Raw genomic sequence first — 21390 nt, 5'->3', positions numbered from 1 at the left:
ACACGCCGCCCCACACGATTAGCTCTAGAGCAGATGGCGAGGGTGATTTCTCGGCTACATTCCATCTCGGTGTCGTGATGCTTGTGGGCTTGGAAAGCGTCCAGTCGTATGTAGGGTAGTGTAGGGGTAGGGTTGAGTTCAATAAGGTCCTTACATTTGAAAGGTTTGAACAACCCGCAATCAGCACAACATACCACAAGACACAAGTTAAATAAAAAAACTACCAAACTCCGCCCAACTAATATTAATAAACATTACAGCCAAACTAATGGCCTAAATAAAAATATATCTCAAATCCTAACAGTTATCGCGGGTGATGGTGCCATGAGTTGCTATTATCCAAAACAGATGCAAATAAACATGTTTGTATGTCCTATGTATGTTTGTTTTAAAAACGTTGCAGCGGCGCTGGGAACTGCAGTCTTAGATCTGGGTATGTTTGGCATCTGCAACTCTTCATATACACATTAACCCTATTTCGGACGGGGAGACCTTTCAGGATTTTCTTGTACAATTGCCAAACGCCGCGAGACATTAAGCTCATATTTGGTGACTTTTCCTAAATGCTCATTGCGCACATCTCAGCAAAAAAAAAAATGCCGGGTCAGGTCAGGTCAGGTAATCAGAGCGGGTTTGTTGACCCCACCTCAGAAAAGTTTGCAAACACGTCAGAGCTTGAGTTTTTCACGAAGTTATTTCCTCTCATCAAGTCTTTAAAACAGTACCTGCAGTATGTGTCGTTTGTATATCTCAGAATTTTTGATCTGTGACCTGAGGTTAGGTCAGAGTCGTGACCTTTACATTGCAAGCCTATGGAAAAGTATTGAAATGCGACCTGCACCTCGAGTAAACGAGTCAAAACCACCCAATTCTTTAAGAATTATGACAAATTATCTTATATGTAATGATCCAGGTGCCATTTACTGCCAGGGACACCGGAGAGGGTTATCTGAGCCGAGATCATGTGAGGTGATATCTACCATACATCAATGCTCACAATACTTACAATATTGACAATGCTTTTGCTTACAACACTTACAATACTTATGATGAGACCAGCAAGCACTCTGTCGTTACAGTTCTAACTTCTGTTTCGAAAAACGACGTTACACACATTCGCTGCCAGCATAACATGTATTGTTTGACAGTAACAAAATACAATTGACATCTGAACCCCAAACGGACCGCCATCCACTCAAATTTTATAACCCTGACCGGTCAGGGGGCGAATGGAGGTCATTTCCTGGGCATTACACTCAGCCCTTGCACAAAATATCTCACCTCACAGTGATCATTACAACAATAGCACCGACTTGATAGTGGATTTCAAAGTACTTGCATCAGCTCTTCCTGCTATTGCAGACGATCATCTCCTCAGGGTAATGTTGTTCGGGACATGAACGAAGATCGTTTTCGGAGTTTCATAAGTCCTACTGCAACAGCCTGGCACAAAACAGGACTTGTACGCTCTTCTCTGCACTTTGCCCTTCAGTATATCACAAAAGAATTGTTTAGAATCCATCTTACGCTTCTTTCACAGTCTCCCTTGCCACCGTAGGGCGTAGATAGATTGCTGTTGCTGGTAAGTTAAGGCACGGTAGATAGAAATTACCTCGGTTCTCAACGCCTTAAGTTATTTTCATAAAAAAGAACAAATAAATGATCAATAAGATGACAGGAATGTAAACATTTTAATCGCAAAGTAGTCCAAATATTGGAATGAGCTTTTGCTTTTCAGCATCCTCTGATTCATCATCTTTATCATTTGAAAATTCGAGATACATAAAATGTTTATCACGCGCTCATGTTAAGTGGGAATATAGTACACGGCAGACACATCAATTTTTGACACTGAACATTTCATCCGTAAATGTTTTAGCATAATTTAAAGCTAAAAACAGCGCGAATGGCAGAGTGAAGCAAACAACATCTTTCACCCATTGATATAACATGTAATCTGTGGTGCGCCAGATGCGCCATTATTTGTCAACCGCAGAAGGTGACATGTGACGTAACAGCATCAAGAGCATCTTTTTTCAAGAACTTTTCAAAACAAGTTTCCTTTCTTTCTTCCCCCATTTCTCTCAGCTTATTGATTTTATGAGGCAATGGTATGCACCATAAATTCCTTGAAAATAGTTTGATCATTTTCATGCATTCTTAAAAAATCGAGTTCCCAACCCCATTAAGACCATTGTTAGCACTAGGTTTAAATTCATCACTTTAATAAAATAGTGAGTGGATCGAGCTCTATCGAGCTTGAGAAATTGCATGTTTATGTATATGCTGTTTATAAATGTGGTGTATTAAAAATGAAATGAACAAAGTTATTTGACATGATCAAAAAACAAAGTAATGAACAAAGAACAAAGTTATTATTAGAACATGAACAAAGCTATTTCAATCAGTAAACTGATCCAATTTGGAAATGGGATTGGGTTCAACGTAGGCACTTTCATTGCTCAGCTCATCAAACGTTGAACGTTTAGCAGGGCAATCTTAAACACACCCATCGCGCTGGATTTGCAGAACATTTACTTTTTATTTTATTATCCATTTTGATAACAGAACAGTGTGATCCATTGATGTTCCACAGGAACACAGCACTAAGTCAACGCAATACCGACCGTTCACAATGTATCACAGTGCTAATCATTCATACATGGCTGCAACTGTCAGCTGCTTTGATGGGAACATGGGAGCGAGTGTACCCGTTCAGAAATAGCTTTGGCCAGTTCGTGCCTTTTATTCCATTCCTGAGTTAAAACAGCTGCTTCGTGTCATTGAATCTGGCCTTTTATAGGCACCCACATGTCCTGAAATCACAACATTCCGCTACGGAGACTTGCGGGACCGTCTGTTACATTATCATTGCAGTTCATTTTGGTATAAGCCTGTTGAGGTCGTTGGAGGGTTCTGTTCGATTCTTTTGTTCTGCGTACAAATTCACTGGTCCTTGCCAACAACACTGCTAAATATTCACATTTAAGGCCTCTTATCAGCTGAGGCCAGTCAGTGCACGGCTATCTGACGCCAGGTGTAGGACGGCAGCTCCATCTTGTCGCGGCTCAGGGCGAGCTGGGAGAGGCGGGCCGCTGCTCGGGAGACTGACTGACGGGTCGGAGTTCCTCGGCGGAGCGCATGATGGCTGCGATGGTGAAGTTGGTGGCCCGAGGTCTGACCAGGCTGAGGGCGGCCGACTCGGTCACTGTCTCCGTCTCTGACCTGACCTCGGACCCCTGACCTGCACCCTCGGCCGGGGACTGACAGCTGCGCGGCGCCCGCGGTCCTCCCAGCTCCGGCTGCGGGAGCCTCAGAGCCGGCTGACCGCCCGACATCACCGGCTGTCCGGTGACGGGTGACAGCTGTCCGGTGACGGGTGACAGCTGTCCGGTGACGGGAGACAGTGACAGGTACTTGTCAGTCACCGGAGGACAGACCGGTCGGGCCAGGCGACCCTCGTCGTGCTGACTGCGGTGCACGGCCAGAGTGCGCGCCTGGCAGAAGCCCTTGCCGCACTCCTCACACTTGAACGGCTTCTCCTTGTTGTGGGTGTACCTGAGAAGGACGGACGTCTGGTCAGAATATTGGTCCGGCTTATTTAGAAAAGTGCACCCTATTCGCTTGAATAACGCAAAAAACGGCTCTGTGAATTACACAACGATAAAACGTCAACTTGTTACGTGCCAGCCACCGTCCACTGAAATGATAACTATGTAAATACAGATGCCTGGGAGTTTGGACTTACTTGTGGTCTCTGAGGTGGTCCTGCCGGCGGAACGCCTTCCCGCAGACGTCACACGGGAACGGCCGCTCGTCCGTGTGAGTCCGCTCGTGGATCAGCAGGTTGTAGCTCTTGCTGAACTCGCGCTGGCAGTACTTGCAGATGTAACGCTTCTTGGGCCGGGCGGCGCGGCCGACAGGCGGCAACAGTAGTCCCGGGTGTCCAGCGGCCATCGGCAGGCCCGGGTAGCACGGCCACAGCAGCGCCGGCAGCTTGGCCTGCTCGGCGCAGTAGCGGTGCAGCAGCTGCTGCTGCAGCTGCGCCGCCTGCAGCAGCTGCGGGTACAGCAGCGGCAGACGCTGTGCAGACATGGCCGCCGGCCGCTTGGCGGGCTCGAAGGCCGAGTTCAGCTCGCCGCCGTCAGAGTCCATCGGTGGCGGCGCGTCGTCGGTGTCGGCGTCGGCAGCGGCGGTGGGCGTCGGAGGCGGGGTCACACTGGCGAGTGGCGGCGCCGGCCGGTCGGCGCTCCGGCAGCGCGCGGCGGCGGCGGGGGCCGCGCACCGCTGCCGCCGCCGCCCCGCCCCCGGCCGCCGATTGGTGGACGGCGGCGGCGGCGGCGGCCGCTCGGCAGCGCAGCTCGTCGGCCGCCGAGCTGCGCTGCCGCGCTGCCGCGCCGCTGCCGAGAGAGCTGCCGCGCCGCTGGAGGGGCGCCTGCCGGGTCACCGGGGAGAGCTGCTGGGCCACCGGGGAAAGCTGTCGAGTCACAGGGCTAGGTCACTGCATGTGGAGAGCTGCAGGGTGCTGAGGAGGGCTTCTGAACCACTGAGGGAGCTACTGAGGGATAGATAGAGCTGCTGGGGTGTTGGCGATGGTTGGGAAATATCGGAAATCGGGCTGGAAAGGATGAATGGGATGTGTTGGCACTGGATTGCAGGTGACGGGGTTGGATTACAGATGATGTGATCGGAAGAAAGATGACATTTTTCACATTGAGGACGGTTGTGGGTCTGGAGGGGGTTGGGGTGGACGGAAAGGCGGAAGAGTTTGGAAAATATGGTAGAGTTGGAAAAAGTGATAGGGTTGGAGAAAAGTTGGTGTGGTTGAACGAGATCTTGTGTCCCAATGGGTTGGAAGTTGGAACGACAACAGTCGTGGAACTGCGATCACTCGGGCATTCTGCAGCGGCGGGAGATTGCAGAGACGAGAGACCTCCGCATCATCTTCATATCTCGGACCGTTTTCTAGGACGATGCGCACGCACCTGGCTGTGACGGGTAGGCACCTGGTGATGACGGGTAGGCACATTGACGTCAGAAATGCCCGACATTCACGCTGCGATAAGCGGCAAGCTAGTGAACCCTGAGTAATGCGACGCCGAAGCTCCTCAGTCGTATCTGGCTGCTCTGTTTAGGTAGGTGCGTAAACACTAGATAGGGCACCTGTTGCGGCGCTCTTTGAAGTGGCCGCCACGTTTGTTGCCCTGCGGTCGAAATGCCGGACGATTTGGGGAGCGTGAGCTGGAAGCTTTCCTCACTTTTGGAATCTTTCCTCACTGTACATACAATTTCAATGACAAATTATTGCACTAACTTGATATGCAGTTGTGAATTGTACTTTACGATTCGTCCCTCTCCGGACGGAGGGAAGTGCTGAAAACTGGGAACCACACGACCAAATAAACTCATAAATACAAGTTTATGAGTTTGCACTGCGCGGTCCAAAGATGTAGATGCTTACGTGATGTAATTACAGGGTGGGGCAGCATAATCGGGAATAAATATCAAACGGGATTATTTGGTCATGAATTTAAAAATATAGCTCCAAGCACTATTTTAACAACATCCCATCAATCGGTCACCTTTTACCTATCCCTCATCCTATTTGACCGCCCTTCGCGTCGATGACCTTCTCAAGGCGGGTCCAAAAGCACGCGCATGCACGTGCAGCCTCCTGCTTGTCCATGATCGCCCATCAGCTTCGTACCTTGCACTGAAGACCGTTTTTACTGATGATAAGTTGTTCATTAAACTTCTACCAAAAAACGCTCCATATAAAGAATTTGGTCGGATTTAAATCGGCGGAGTTGAAGGACCAGAAGTTTTTGGTTCATCTCAGGTGGAGGTGCCCTACACAATAACATGTCGTCCTCACTGCAGTACCAGCACGGACAGAGTCCTCGTAAGACGTGATCTGGACCGTCAGTGATCCTCTCTTCCGACGACTCCACGTGAGTCTGCCAGAGTGTGGATGTATTTACCAGAGGTGCTCGTTTTATCCGGGCTCGATGAAGTAGGGTGCACCACGTGCACCTCCCTTGAAGACCACCCATAGGTCCATCACCTCAACAGGATGTTTACTTTGCATGACCGCTGCAATATTCTCGATACAATCCCCTATATGGCATGCCATTCTTTTTTATCGTATTCCAGTCGGTGATAAGATTTTTGGTCGCTGAAGTTTTGAACATTGTTTCTTTTTAATATGCTCAAGAGCTTCTTCCTTATATTCAAGTGAGTCATCTTGTATGTCCTCTGCTAAGAGTTATTTTACGACGATTACGTTAACTTTTTGTCCTAAGTATCCCCACACAATCCTTATCGTCCGTGATAACACGTTGACCTGTCCAGCAACCTTTACGTGGAATGGCATTGTTTTAAACAAAATGTTCTTGTTTTACTCGTTTAACATTAGTGTCTATGGGCGCGCGCAAAGCACTTGGAGCACCGTCGAACTATTTTGCTGCTCTTTTCCAGGAAGTTGCATGCTCATGGATGTAGTCATGTCAGATGATGCACAACTTTTGGGCGTTTCATTGCCATGATATAATTTATCAAAATAATGCCATGCCTACTCATGACCAGAGCCCAAAAAGCATTCCCGATTATGCTGCCCCACCCTGTATGCCGTCATTGAAGTATGTGGGCATGCCCAAGGCCATCTATGGAGGAGATGCCGTTTAAGGTCGTCGAAGTTTTCAGTCAATGATTCTGAACCAATTTGCTTTACCTAAAGGCGCAAAATACTCCCTTGCAGTGGCGGATCCAGGGGAGGGCAAGTAGGGCAATTGCCCCTCCCAAACGGCAAAATTTTAGCACTACACCTATAGACAGTGCATGAAAAGAACCACCATGTTGTTATGGTTTGCCCCTCCCAAAACTCTGAGCTGGATCCGCCAGTGCTCTCTTGATCTCAAAATGAGTTGCAAAATCAAACGATATAGGTAACGCACGACCTCCCGAGAGAAGTGACCTGACCTAAACGGTTTCAATCCTACTTTGACCTAAAGTAAATGCCAAAATTGACATTTGCCAAACACGCATTTGTCGTAACTAGACATGACATAAACGACAATAACGGGTGGTCAGTATGAAACTGGACAAAATTTGATTAAGCATAGCATCTCCAATTATGGACCGATTTTACTTATTTTTGGCAGGTGAATACTTCCAGTTATTCTATATTACCAGCTCAGATTTCAACTTTCTGCTATTTTCTAGAAGAAAACATTGCGCCGGTAAGTCAGCAAGCGTTCCGGGACCTGTTCGCGCAAGTTTGTGAAAATAACACAAATAACAAAAATGCTACCATTATGCGTCACATTACGCCACAGGGTGTAACCAGATCTTAAGAATATGTGATCATCGATAAATTCTGAGGACTTGCAGATGTTTTGCATGGTGGGAACGGCAAGATCACCAAGAAAATGCTCATCCAGCACCGGAAGAAACAAACCGGCGCCGTCACCGAACAGTTGGGGCTCTCCTTGTGATCTCTGGGAAGAAATTTTGGAATCTTCAAAACATATGACCAATTAATGTGTCAACAAGCAGGAATCAGGTACAAAAATAGGATAAAGGTGACGGAGGCACAATTTCGTACGCAGAAAACCCGCCTGCGTCGTCTGTCACAGGGTCCAATGCAGGGTAGCAAAAACATGGAGGTGCATATGGACGAAGAATCTTACTTCACCTGCAGTGGCAGCCAAATGCCTTCCATTGCCGAATTTTACACCTCAGCTGGTGGAGACACTATTCCACATGTGGATCGCACCTTCGCTTTCGACTTGAGAGCAAGCATCCACCTGAGATGCCCGTCTAGCTTGCCATGAGTCCAAGGGGCTCACGCGTCCCCTAACTTGCCGAGCGCAGGCAATGTAAAGGGCGAACTGTGTTATGAAAAGTGTTTGAATGGCGTGTTGTTACCACTTATTGAGTCACAGAACACAGAGAATGATGTTCTGTCAGGTTCCGACCTTGCAACAGTCACAGTTCGCGCGCTAGAACGCGAAACTTCTTGAGAAGGCTGGGGTGCCCGAAATAGCACGTGACATGAACCCACCATGGACCCCTCAGATTTAGCCCATTGAGGATCTGTGGGGGCTCATCGAACAGAAAGTGTATAAGGGAAGGTGGCAGGTCAGCTGAGACGCACAATTGAAGCAGAGAATCCAGCAGGCCATCCGTCAAATTGACCCGGAGGTGCCGCGAAAGACAAAAGCGGGGCTGCCAGCGCGCGTGCGCCTGGAGGCTGACGGAGGTCCAGTTTCGCAGATCCATTAGGCCGAGCGTGATTAGAACAAAATAATGGCACGGTAACGCGATTTTCGTTGCTTTCGCTTGAAAACTTTCGACACAGTAACAATTCAAACTTTGTCCAGTTTCATACTGACCACCCGTTAGCTTTGTTTCGCTTTGAGGCCATTTTGCAGAAGCTGTTTGATAAAATAATCGTAACATGACCCCTCGACTGTTCACCTGCCCCACATACCCAAATATTTTTACCAGAAGCCTTAGAAAAGGAAATGCCTATACTACATAATAGCCGTTTTCACAACGGTCATCTGGTACATATTTGGTGCACATCTGGTACAGATTAGGTGCAGATTTGGTCAAATCAGGTTTAGTGTTTCTCTCAGCAGCTATCAGCTAGGGTTGCACTAATTGCTTATATGCCTGCTTTGTCATATTATCAGAGAGCATCATCGATTAAAACACTGAAATAAATTCATAAAATGAAGATACTTGCTGTAAAAGAAATTAGGTGCAGATTTGGTTAAATCAGGTGCATTCGCTGGATAGCCCGTCGTGAAAACGGCTATTAAACTGTTTGCGAATCTCTTGGCGGCAGCGTGCTCGTTTTTCATGCGTAACTATATCATATAAACCATAAGTTGACCTGGAGCGGTCAATTTAGAAATTTGACCTCAGGCCAAGGTCACGGAAAAAATAATGTTGCATGTGATTCAATTCGTATTGTTGAGCTGAGCACATTACATTCATGGTGTTTTCAGCGCTCTATCATGTTTCAGTTACCAATTGTCAACAAACTTTTGGAGACGTTTCATGGCCTGAGGTAACCTCGGGGACATAAAAGGGGTCACAGGTACAATTTTCCGGTTCAGCGTGTCATGTTCACCTGTGACCCGATGTTTAAGGGTGTTTTCGGCCGAAAAAAGAAATTTTCAATTGTTTTCCCATTGACTTATAATGTAGAGGTCACAAAATTGACCTAACCTTAGGTCACCGATATCAAAATTCCAAGAAATACAAATTGTTGGTATTAGTTCTCTCACATGCAGTAGCTTGAATTTGAAACATCTGGGATGAAGAGTGTAGAAATGACGGTTTCAACTTTCACAAAGTTTTTTTAGAGGCGCGGTCACGTAATTTGACGTGACTTGACCTTATGTGACCTGAGGTCAAACATTTTACACACTATGCGAAAGTGATGTATCATAAGCCATGCCAAGTTTCGCGGCGTCGCGCGCCGCGGTTTTCTTTACACTCCAAATAACTGGCAGGCTGGCCAAAAACGCCCCCCCCCCCCCCATGGGGCGAAGGTAAGAGCGGAAAACACGCGGTGGAGGGGGTCGTGCTCACCTCCACCCCATTGACGGTCTGTATATAGAAATAGAATACTGCTATATCTGGCAAATAAAATACACACACTTCCGTTGTAAACAATATGAGTGACAGTAAATAAGAAAGCAGAGTCTTTTTTCGCACACATGTTACTACAATCATTATTCACTGATACATATGTTATACCTATCGCTTATGTTGAAACAATTGCTTCATATTTATCGGACTATCCCTGCTTGGGGCTGTTTAGGGAGCGCTTCAATCAAACAAATACATAATTTTGCGCCTTAGCTCACTTCCAGATTTTGATCTGACCTCTGTTTTTCTGTGATGAAGACATGCTGCCCTGAGTAGTAAAATATGTTATTACTTACCCGTGCACTGTAGTTGATACGCACCAGACGCCCTCTTGTTTGGATCGGTATAGATTAGAGTCAGCTGATCAAATAGTGCAATCGATACTGATGAGAGTATGATAGATGATCATACCAGCTTTAGCAAAGAGACAGGGAAATAATACTGCTGGACCACAAAAAGCAATACAAACGGCTGACATAAAAGTAACACATTGAATGCATATTATTTGACGGCTAGCTTTCAAAAGCATTCAACAATGCTTCCTTTTACCAAGTGCCTACTTCATACTTGAGGCATTTGGTGGACGCAGCTGTTCATGACTGTGCCATTCTGCTGGTGATACCGGGTCGGCCCTGGACCAGACTTTGGACCCGCTCCCCCACCGCACAGGCAGGGGCAGTGCTCGTGTCGGTTTCCGAGGGGTTAGTCTTCGGGTGCCAGTGGTGACTTCCGGAGCGTACCGGCTGTGACAGCGTTTGCCGACCACTCACCGAGTCACCACAGCGGCGGCGGCGGCGGCGGCGGCGGCGGTGAGTTGCGGCGGTGAGTTGCACCTGCAGCGCCGCCCGCTGCTCGACAAACGCCGGCCGCCAGCGAAAGCACACGGCGCGGCGCGCGCGTGCCGCCGCTCGCACTTCCGTCGCCGGTCGGTCGCCTTTCATCCGGGCGGTGGGCGCTGTTGGCCAGCCAGATTAGCGGCTGTTGACACAGCATGATTGCGCCGCAGCGGGCCGCTTTGTGACAGGCCGCCGCCGCCGAGTCAACAGCGCGGGCCGGGGCCGGACGGGGTCCGACGCTGGACCGGCCAGGACGGGACAGCTGAGTCCAGTGCCTACCAGCCCCGGTGAGATGGATTGGGACATGATAGGGCCCCGGAGTTATCGGCGGCAAACTGATGTACGAACAAACGTCAAAATATATACGAGCTGTCATCATTCAATGAACCATGCGTCAGTAAATGTTGTCCAAATATGATAGCTAGCAATCAATCCGTCTATCAGAACTAGCAGCAGGTGAATGCAGCGCTGTGCCAGCAGGACATCTTCTCGGAAAAGATGCTACATGTGTGTACATCAAAGCGACCCGCTACCTACTCCAATTTACACCCAAATGTGCTTCGAGTGCATGACACAGCGCGAGATTGTCACCGCTTTTGAGTGCTACTTCAAAAGACGCCGAAAGAAGCAGTGGCTCACTGCGCTGTTCAAAGGCACCGTTAATAGCTTTGTATTCTATCATTATCTGTTGTGTGCATGCACCAATCCCCAATCATCTCCAAGCGTTCTCTGGGTACCTGAAAACCAATGTGATAACTATGCTCCCTTTACCCAGCATGACAAAAAAACTTAGCATTTCATATGTTCTCAAAATCATTTGTTCTCAAATATTCTGAGTATTTTTATTTCCGAATTTGTCAATTTCTTTTCTCCATAATGTTTTTTATTTATTTATTGCATTTCAAATTTATTCATCTTGCGCCAAGCTTTTCAGCTGCAATTCAAACGTTATTTTTCATATGCTCGTACAAGCAGTCTTCATAAAACACAGCAAGTTAAAAGCGCTCCTAGCACCCCACGCCATTAGAGCAGCTACACCCACCCGCGGATTAAGATAATACGCTGACAGGAGCTAATCCCTACGCATGGCCAGAAATTTATCAAAATTTACCATTTCCTTCTTTAAAAAACTATCAACTTTATATAGAAACAATGATTAGCACCAGCATCACCTAGCAACCGTTCGCTAATCCTTATCTCGGTTCAATGTTTCTGCAGCGGCACGCCGCGGTGGGGCCACGGTGGCCCGTCCGGTGGCCGCCGCTAGGCTGTTTTTCCGTCCGCGCTCCAGCCCGCCCCTCCTTCGACCGCACCTGTCACCGTGTCACCGGCCGGGTCACACGGGTCACACGGGTCGCCGGTCGCCGGCTGGGTGGCCGACCGCCCACGGTTCAGCGCACCGGTCGGTGGGCGCGTGCCGCCCTTCTGCACGGGCCTCCGACCGGCCGCTTTGGGAGTCAGGCGGCCGTGCTAATCGGCTCACTGGGAGGGGAGGGGGTCAGTCTCTGCCCAGGTAGCCGCCGCGGCGCTGGTATGACAGGAATGCTGATGACTTCTTGGGTACTTATTAGCTACTGGGTAAAACTGTCGGCTTGTCTGAAGTTGCTGAAAACAGCAGTTTTTGGAGAGTGGGATATTATTAGTATTATGTGAGGTCTTTTGAAAATCGACTTTTGTGCATTTCAATATACAATATACCTATATAGCGGATGCACGTGCCATTGTGTTCCAAAACTACTGAATATGCATGTCAGCACCGTCTCAAATTCCTTTAGAAGGATTCTCCACACGCCACCCTTTGGAGTTCTCTGGGACCCGGGATGCCGTCCTCTAGGACCCGGGACCGGGGCACCGTCTTCTGGGATCCAGGGTCCTCTCGGTTAGTCTCTCCACAGACTGTGGTCATTCGGAATACGGGAACCAGCTAGTGCATACCGCAGCTGTATGGTGATTGGTGGTGAAATCAGTCATCACCGATCCCATTCATCCCCACACTCGTTCCGCCGTTCTCAAGGAACCACCTCGCCGAGCGGACCTGCTCCACAAAACGTAAATCAGCAATCACAAGCGGCACATCCCACACAATATCGGACATTCCGCTCCCACACGATAACGAAGTCGGACAATCAGAGCTGGCCGCGCTCTGACAATCGTCCGGGCGGGCGCACGGCGCGGGCGCGGGCACGGCGCCTCGGCCGCCCACCGGGGGTCGGCCGCGCCTGACACGGACCGGCCGCCGACCACCGCGGCGAGCGTCACGACCCGCGCGACGGCCGTCACGGAGGCATTGTTGGCCGGCGCGTGACGCTGACATGTGACGGTGGTCATCCGTCACCGGGCGCCGGCGCCGACAGCTGAATGTGCCGCCCTGGCGGCGGCCGACAGCGCGCGCCCGCCGCCCCCGCCCCCGCCCCCGCCGCTGAATCAGGTCAATCAGACGGTGACCGATGGTATACCGATGACAAGAGAAGGAGAGGTTTCCAAGGACCACGACGACACCTCTTGTGCGGCCGCTGCTGGTCGCTCTAAGAGAACTCTGACTTGAGGAGCTGGCACCGGCATCTGATACGCGCCGAGGACACGTACTGGGTCCTACTGCGCGCGCACCGGGCCGCTTCCCGGCGCTCAGCCTCCGGAGGGGCCGCGGGCCGGCGGCCGGCACCGCCCCGCGCTCACGAGAGTCGATTTAGTGCCTCCGCAGCGCTGTAGGAGAAGCGTGAGAATTAGCCGAGAGCGCCGTGCGGCTGGGAGCGCCCGGCCCGCCCCCGCCCTCGCCCCGGCGGCGCTCCCCTGGGAACGCCGCCGCAGTCTCCACCCACCCGGACTTTATTGGCACACTGCCGTAATTGCCAGCCGGAGCCGCCGCGGTATACGACTTCTCGGCGAGATCATCTCACTCAGAGACGGTGGGAGATTCACTCGTTGGCTGCCTGGGAGGGAGATCTCACCCACAGCCGCGGGAGATCTCACCCACAAACGGTGGGGAGAGCCATAGTAACCGCAGACGATGGGGAGAAGAGGCGCATTGGTGCGCACATCGCACCCACAGACGGTGGGGAGATCTCACCCACAGACTGTGGTGAGATCTCACCCGCAGGCTGGTGAGAGACTCATCCCTGCGCCTATCTGACCTCTGCTAGTCAGTTGGAGAGTGGAAAATGCCGCCGCCGCCGCTCTGTTCCGATATTATCACCATATTTGTTATTTTTTTAACTGAATGTAGTCTTAGTAGACAATGGGACATATTGCAGACAATTGTAAATCTTAACTCTAAATTATAATTAGTTTAGCTATCCATCCTTTCACAAAATAAAACTCAGCATTTCATATTCTGCTCTTTCTGCAAGGTGAAGGCTGCAAAAGCATGCACTTTTTCAGGCACGTCTATCGAAATATCCTTGAGTTCTGTCGCAAAATCATAGCAACAGTGCAGCCAATTCACGAGCCATCGGCATTGGCGCCTGACCTGATGTTTTACTTTCGGCACAATCTGTATCCTACGCTGACCTCACCCTACAAGGGATACACATTCACTGCCGACAGCGCACTAGAACACTGAAGACGATGGAAACAGGGAGACTTGGACACTGAAACGATATGTGCGTCGCGACCCAGCTTCTCCAAACCAGCGGAGCATGCTCGGACAGTAGACGTTGGGCAGGGAGGACGCAGCTACCTAAACAATAAACACTAAACAGGCCCGCCGGTCGGTGTACAGTTCTCAGTTGTCAGTGATCAGTGGTGACTGGTCGGCGGTCGGCGGTCAGTGGTCAGTACTCATCGGTCAGTGGTCAGTGGTGTCAGTGGTCGGCGGCCAGTGGTCAGTGATCTCTGGTCACTGGTCGGTTGTCAGTGGTCAGTGGTCAGTGGTTAATGGTACTGGTCAGTACTCAGCGGTCAGCGGTCAGTGGTCAGTGGTCAGTGGTCACTGGTCGGCGGTCGGTGTCCAGTGGTCAGTGGTGACTGGTCGGCGGTCGGCGGCCTGTCCACACAGAGCGCGCTGTTTATCGGTGGCGGCGTACAATATACACAGCCCACCACGCGGCGGACACAGAGGCGGTACAGAGGCGGCGCGCTGGCCTACTTGTGGGCCTGCTGCCTGCTGTCTTCTGTCTTTGATGTTCGGACTCTCCGACCCAGCCCGGCTACTGGACTAAACTTCATGTCCGTCTGCGACCTCTCCCGACAGCTCAGTTATTGCATTATTTTTGGTCTCCTGTCTAGGGGCTCGCTCGTCTGTGAATTGCCTTTGCCCGTCTTCGAGCTGTCTTGTCCCCGCTACAGTCCCGGAGACAAATGGAAAATTTAAGCTTGAAAAGCGGCGATATTTTACAAATTCACACAATTCGATGTTCAACAAGTTTTAAGGACATGGGTCACGCACAACACTTAATGAATCAGTATCATCAAATTCATACCTACTATTATATAAATTGTCATCTCTGAACGTGTGTTCCTCGGCGCCGGTCCGTGCTCGTTTTCTCCTCTCCAGTGCCCTGCGGCTCAACAGCGCCTCCCCTGCGGTCGCTCCCGCCCCGCCCTCTCACTGAGAACACGGCCCGGGGCTGCGGCGCGTCTCTGCGGTCGCCGCTGTCCCTCCCCTCTCTCCCGAAGCGGCTGCTCTCTGTCGCCTGTCCTCTATTAATTGGTAAACATTGGTTTTTACAGTGAGCGCCCGGCCGGGGGCGGTGGCCCGCCCAGATTACCGGTCTGAGGCTGGCCGCCAGCCCGCCGCCGACCGGCGCGGCGCGCTGCCCTGCCAGCCGCCGCCGACGGCTGCCAGATCCGCATACCCGGCGCGTGGGAACAGCCGCTGCCGACAGCCCGATCTGGGCGAATTTTATGAATAATGAAGAGTGAGCGCAGCGGGCGGCGCGGCGCGGCGGCGGGGCCGGTGATGGACGGCCGGCAGCGCTGCTCCGCCGGGCCGCCGCTCTCAGACAGGGGAGCAGAGCCACTCCACCGAGAGATCAATGAAACGGCACATCAAGACAATAACAGAGATCACCAAATCGTAAAGGGTCAGGCCATTAACTCGTAGTAGATAATGAAACATGAAAAGTGTGACCAGTCGATGACAACGAACTACAAGTCGGTGATAACTGTGACTCTAACAAGCCACTGCAACTGTTTTATTGAGCTGTGCTTATAAAGTAGGCGTGCACGGTGCAACTACTCATACCGTGCCTTTTAGAAACTATAGACCCAGTGTGTCATTAGGCACTACCCTTCAGTAATAAAAAAACATTTTGAATGGTTGCTCGCTATCTAAATGTAATGATCTAATGGCTTCTATAGAAGCCAACTTGATCATTACATTTAGATAGCGATACCTATAGGTATAGGATACCTATAGGTATAAGGAGTAAGGACTAACTGGGCTGAGTGTTTTTAAGCTTTTCATTGGCTGTACACTGAAAACAAATCTACTCATGAGGGGAGAGTAATTCATATTTGACTCGCCATTCATGAGTATATTTGGATGAGTAACTCATGCGTGGAGCGTTAACACTCAAGAGTAAAAGTTTACTCGTTTTGAAAACTCAATTGCCCAAATGCATGACCTTCTCCCTATGAGTTGCCTGACTCATGACGCACAAAACATTGGTATCAAAACTCCCTGTTGAGTCTCGCAAACTCATGTAAGGCGAGTAAGGAATGTACTCACGACCCGTGAGTTAGTGAAACTGAACGTTTGGGTTTAAGAACTCATGAAAAAAGAGGACAGGGATTCTTGCTAACTCATTGTTCGTGAGTAATGAGTTCAAAAACCAGTTTGAAATCATTAACTCTTCAAACGCAGCTTAAGGAAACCAATGATGCGCCGGTAAATATGATCAACCGTGAATTATCCATGAGCTGCTTTACACAAGCCTTACGCGTTAATATTACCGCCATGACGCCATCTTGCATGTTTGTGCCGGAAGTGCAGCACGGGACGCGGCGGACGCAGTGAATTGGAGGCTGGAGCGACTGGTGAGTGTTAGATGTTACGTATTTTATTGCCTGTAGGTATGTTTAAGTGCAAAATGCATATTTTCATTGAAAATGTACCTACATGTGCACTCACACAACACTACTGATACCTTGGGTTGTCCTGTGGGTTGGTTGACCCTCCTAGTTATGTATTGTCTATAACATGAAAGCCTTTTTGAGGGGTTCATAATATGCATCAAAATGTGGAATATCATATCAGTCATGCTCAACATGCCCCTACAGTGAAACCTAACCTGTTATTCTACGGGCAGCTTTGCCAGCGTGAAGCCTAACAGAATAATTAAACATCAAGTATTTTCTTTAAGCCTTTGCCTATAGCATCTATTTCTGCCAGCCCCTAATGCTCAAACCCTGGTGCAAACATCTATAGGTTAGGATAGGTGGTATATGTGCAAATGAAGTTCGAGTGGTAGGCATGTGGAAGGTTGTATGTTGTACCTAAGATGTAGGCTGGTAGATTGTAGGTATATATACCTATTTAGGTTGTAAGGTCTAGTTAGTAGGTTATAAGGTAAGGCTAGGTCAGCTTTTCATCATGTTTTTCATCTTCCTCGTAGTTCATCTAGTATTTTTGTAATAAACGACTTGTAATTGAATCATTTGGCCGAATCCTTCTAAAAATGAACACCCCAAGTGCTTCTTCTAAAAGCCCACCCCTGCACCCCCCAAGAGTGAGATCTAGATACCAGGCATGGTCGAATTGATTCTATATGATGTTCTCATCTCCTCAGCTGGACGGTGCCATGGAGGCCACTTTCTCAGAGAGGCGACACCTCATCGTCAAGAGGAAAATCCCGATGGCCACCATCTGTCGTCGATGAAAACAAAGTATGTACATTGTCATAGATAACATGAATCATTGTACATGGTCTGATGCGTTGTAAATTAGCGATCCTATGCAGTCAGAGTCAGGTGGTTTGGTGCGTGCAACTGCAGACGCGCCTTCACCGGCACTCAGAGTCAGTTTTCTTTCTGAAGCTCATCTTGAGTTATTTTGCACCCGCCCTCATGTGTATTTTGTTTCCCTTGCCTTTGTTACCGACAGACTAGGGCCAATATCCGAAAATGATTCGATCCACAGGATCCAAGAGCGCAGTTCTTCTATCTGATTATAAATTCATCAATACTTTTTGGAGACCCTGCTGGTCCTTGATCCAACATGTTTCTTTTGTCGATGAATACCGGCGATCTTGAATCTTACATTTTTGCTCTGTGGATTGATTCTGGGGATCTTGTGTCCTACATTTAGTCTCTGAGAACACATTTTTCTTGCTAAATTTCAAAATGCTTTGCATTAGCGAGGCGTACAAGGTTGTTTAAGAAGTCTTTGTGCACAACCTGCTTCGCTGGCCCTAAAGTTCAAACTTAACGCTCAATGTCTACAGACATGACATTTACGTTGGATCCAGGAAATTTGAACTCTGGCAATTCGTTCTCGCGTGGGGTCCGGAATCCTAAAGTGTTATTTATACGTGCAATCCAGGGGATCTTTGATCCTCAAATTATATTATATTTTTCAATGAGATCAAGGAGATCCAGTATTCTGAAATCCTGGCATTGCATGGGATCTTGCGGATCTTGGATCTTGATTTTTGGCTGAGGCACAAGTCTGTACTTATACAGACAATGCATGCATAACCCCAGGGTCATGTCCGCCGCACGGTAGGGATTGCGAGAGTTACTAATGCTACTGTAAAACAGATGTGCTTGCGTGACATCGCATTTGCATGACCACCGATAACGGAACTGGATTGGCAGTTAATTTTCAGACGCTGCAGTAAGAAGTAGAAGAATTTAAGCCGGCCATGCGAATATCGATGGCGTCTTACTGGTATAGTCGTCCTTCAGCATGCGTCATTAATCCTTTGTTTTCAGGTCTGGAAAGAGCTGAGTCGGATAAAAAATGCCGACTTGCAGGACACCAACGAGTTGGAACTCTCCCGGGAAGCCATGACCCCGATTGTGGCCAATGGCGAAGGTGAAAGAGCAGCTGGATGCCTCACAGATGGTAAGTTAACAACATTTTACCCGGGAATGTTGGAACCGTAACCGAATAAGTACCAAAAGCTCATGTATTTATGAACGTCCTGTTAACAGTTTGATATACTCGTAAGTCGTATACACTTACACGGAAAGTATTTAAAAAAAAAGAGCAGAAAAATGTGAAATTTCATTCGTGCTTCTTATAAGAGATCATAGAAGTTCATCGTTATATCCACTGTAGTAAACTACAGTGGATACTCAATACCTATAGGCATTGAGTATGATTAACACATTTTTATCGTCAATTTCAAAATAATATATGCGAGCACTATTTACTCTAAACATATTTTAATGTTATGCTCACAAGCATCTTCTAACCCGCACCCCGCGGGAGTTCCTGGATTTCCAGGCCCTGCTGGGGAAGGGGGGGAGGGGGAGGAAACGTTTGAACCCCCCTTTTAACTTAGCTCCTGGGCCATGTAGCGATACGGCGAAGGCGGTGTTCGAAAGGACGTCAAAAATAAGGAAGAAATTATTTCGGTCACTTTTTGGTCAGGTCAAAGGTCAGGTCACCAGAGGTCATTGAATGCAAAAGTTCACCGATTTCCAGGTTAAATTTTGATAATTTTCAATTTTTGACAACATTCAAATTTTGATCAGATCAACGCATAGCTCGGAAAGTAATAGAGCTACAAAACCACAGAAAAGCGCCTTTGATAGCCCATTAACGCTCTTTCTGATTAATTCTCTCAGATTTGACCTGCCGTCAGTGGTTTTGCATGCGGGGGAGGGGTAAAAACTGCCAAAATAGATATATTTTTTCTGAAAGTTTTTCAGCAAAAACTTTTGACTTAAGCCTTTCACGTACTTTCTTTTACCGGAATCGTGTTTCTCTCGGCAAGACGCATTGAATAAACTATTATGTGACCTTGAAAGGTTAACTTAAAAATTTGACCTCAGTTCAAGGTCATGACCTGACCGATAAGGGTCAGGTTGCATATCAGTTGATCCGTTCGTCGAGATGAACACAACGAAGGTGTTTTCATCGTTCTATGCCTCTATCAAAAGTTCTTCGCGAAAAACTGTCAGATACCATTCGTGACCTGAGATGTCATCAGGGGCATAAAACGGGGTCACGGGTGCCATTTTCATGTTAAGTGTGGTTGCACTAATTGCTTATATGCCTGCTTTACCATATTATCAGAGAGTATCATCGATGAAAACACTGAAATAAATTCATAAAATACAGATATTTGCTGCAAAAGAGATTAGGTGCAGATTTGGTCAAATTAGGTGCACTCGCCGGGTAGCCCGTCGCGAAAACGGCCAATATGACTTACGGCCAATATGACTTACGTCCAAAAGAGGCGCCTTTCGATTGTCTCCAATTTACTTACCTTTAACTGAGAGGTCGCAAAATTCACCTGACCTTAGGCCATCGACATCAAAATGCTAAGATATACATTTTGTACAAACTGTTGCTCTTATCAATCGCTGCAAGTTTCAAAGCAATCGGTCACTAGGGTGTAGCTATGGTAGGCTTTATAACTTTTTAAGTAGTGAGGTCACTTGGCTTGACCTGGCGACCTGACTTTAGGTGACCCGGAGTGCCGCCGTTTTTTGAGATATTCGCGAAAATCCACAGAAGGGGTGTTCAAACACCCTCCCCCTCCCCCAGGAAGACGTGGGTTAAAATTGCGAGAGGCATACTGTACCAAATTAAAGTTTGCAGTTCGTGGCCTTGATTTCTGAAGGTAAATTTTTCCGTCGCAGACGATGCGATCGACCATCTTCTCTGCACCGTGCTAAAGAGCACCAAGTTGTGTTCACATCGGCGCCGCAGCCACGGCCTCATGTGGCGGACGACTTCCACGCCATAGAGGGCGTGCCAGCAGTGCAGTTTAAGGAGCAAACGGCAAAGGTGAACAAGCTGCTGACGTGGGGGGCCGCGTTCACAGTGTTTGCGCAGTCGTTCAACCGCCCAGCCATCCGTCTGGCCGGCTACCTGATGTGTGCCGTGATCCTGAAGACCGATGTGTCGCCGCCTCCAAAGCAGTGGGCGGCGATGACCGGCTGCGTTTAGGAGTGCACGGGGAGGGACATGAGGCAGCACTTTAGGGACTTTCTGTCTCTTTTTGTGTTTGTGTTTCTGCCGGGTAGTTTTGCAAAGAAATGGCGTTAAAGCTTTTTCATGCGTGTAGGCCAAGTTCATGTCTGGAAGGGCATGAGCGTCGTGCTGTGTTCATCACCCTTGTTCATAGATCAATGATGTAATAGTCGTGGTTTATCTGCATGCTATGCATTGTTTTAATAAACCTTATGTTTTAATGTTATGACTCTCATCTCATGGGTGAGGCTGACCGCCAGGGGATGAGTCGACAGAGTGGAAAAACCGGCGGCAGAGCGATCTAATAGGTGTGTTCACTTGACCATCATGTTATGAGTTACATTTAACTCGCGTATCAATCGTTGCATGGCATGAGTTACTAGCAATGCTTGAATTCGTCACAAACGGTAAACTCATGTGGTATGAGTGAGGGAACGAGAGTTAACCCGCAACTCATTGGTGATGTGACCGCTACAGGGCTAGTAACATTTACTAGCGCCTCATGTAGTCAAACGTGTGGTGTCTTCATTAACGGTGTAATATGAGTAAGCCTATACTCGCATATCATGAGTAATCAAAATGAGTTACCAAGAGTACATGAGTTTTTCACAATCGGTTAACTCATACTACACGAGTGAAGAGACATGAGTTAACGCACAATTGAGAGGTGGAATGACCGGTGCAGGCCTAGTTACATTACCGGCGCCTCGAGCAGTCAAATAGGTTGTTTAAAATTACCGCCGGTTCATGAGTTTACTCATCACCCATGGGTAATTTTGTTTTCAGTGTACGACCAGTGCAAGG

The 21390-nt window shown here is 48.6% G+C and overlaps 1 protein-coding gene and 1 long non-coding RNA gene across 2 annotated transcripts; one reads left to right on the top strand and one right to left on the bottom strand.

The window, feature by feature from the left end:
- Window positions 1-2557: 2557 nt before the first annotated feature.
- LOC122388497 (zinc finger protein 358-like) lies at window positions 2558-4216 on the bottom strand. The gene is made up of 2 exons (XM_043379650.1): window positions 3749-4216; window positions 2558-3558 (listed from the first exon to the last, which is right to left on the bottom strand). The coding sequence occupies exons 1-2, from the start codon at window positions 4153-4155 to the stop codon at window positions 3069-3071; spliced, it is 897 nt and encodes a 298-aa protein (XP_043235585.1). The 5' UTR covers window positions 4156-4216; the 3' UTR covers window positions 2558-3068.
- Window positions 4217-16220: 12004 nt separating this feature from the next.
- On the top strand, window positions 16221-21150 carry LOC122388476. Its single transcript, XR_006257797.1, has 4 exons — window positions 16221-16475; window positions 17228-17324; window positions 18372-18504; window positions 20253-21150. It is a non-coding gene; the product is annotated as an uncharacterized LOC122388476 (long non-coding RNA).
- The last annotated feature ends 240 nt before the right edge of the window (window positions 21151-21390 follow it).

Source organism: Amphibalanus amphitrite, unplaced genomic scaffold, assembly GCF_019059575.1.
Source record: "Amphibalanus amphitrite isolate SeventyFive unplaced genomic scaffold, NRLGWU_Aamphi_draft 000018F_arrow, whole genome shotgun sequence".
Classification (NCBI taxonomy): Eukaryota; Metazoa; Arthropoda; class Thecostraca; order Balanomorpha; family Balanidae; genus Amphibalanus; species Amphibalanus amphitrite.
The sequence above is the reverse complement of the archived record's forward strand: the minus strand, read 5'-3'. Positions and strand labels throughout refer to the sequence as shown.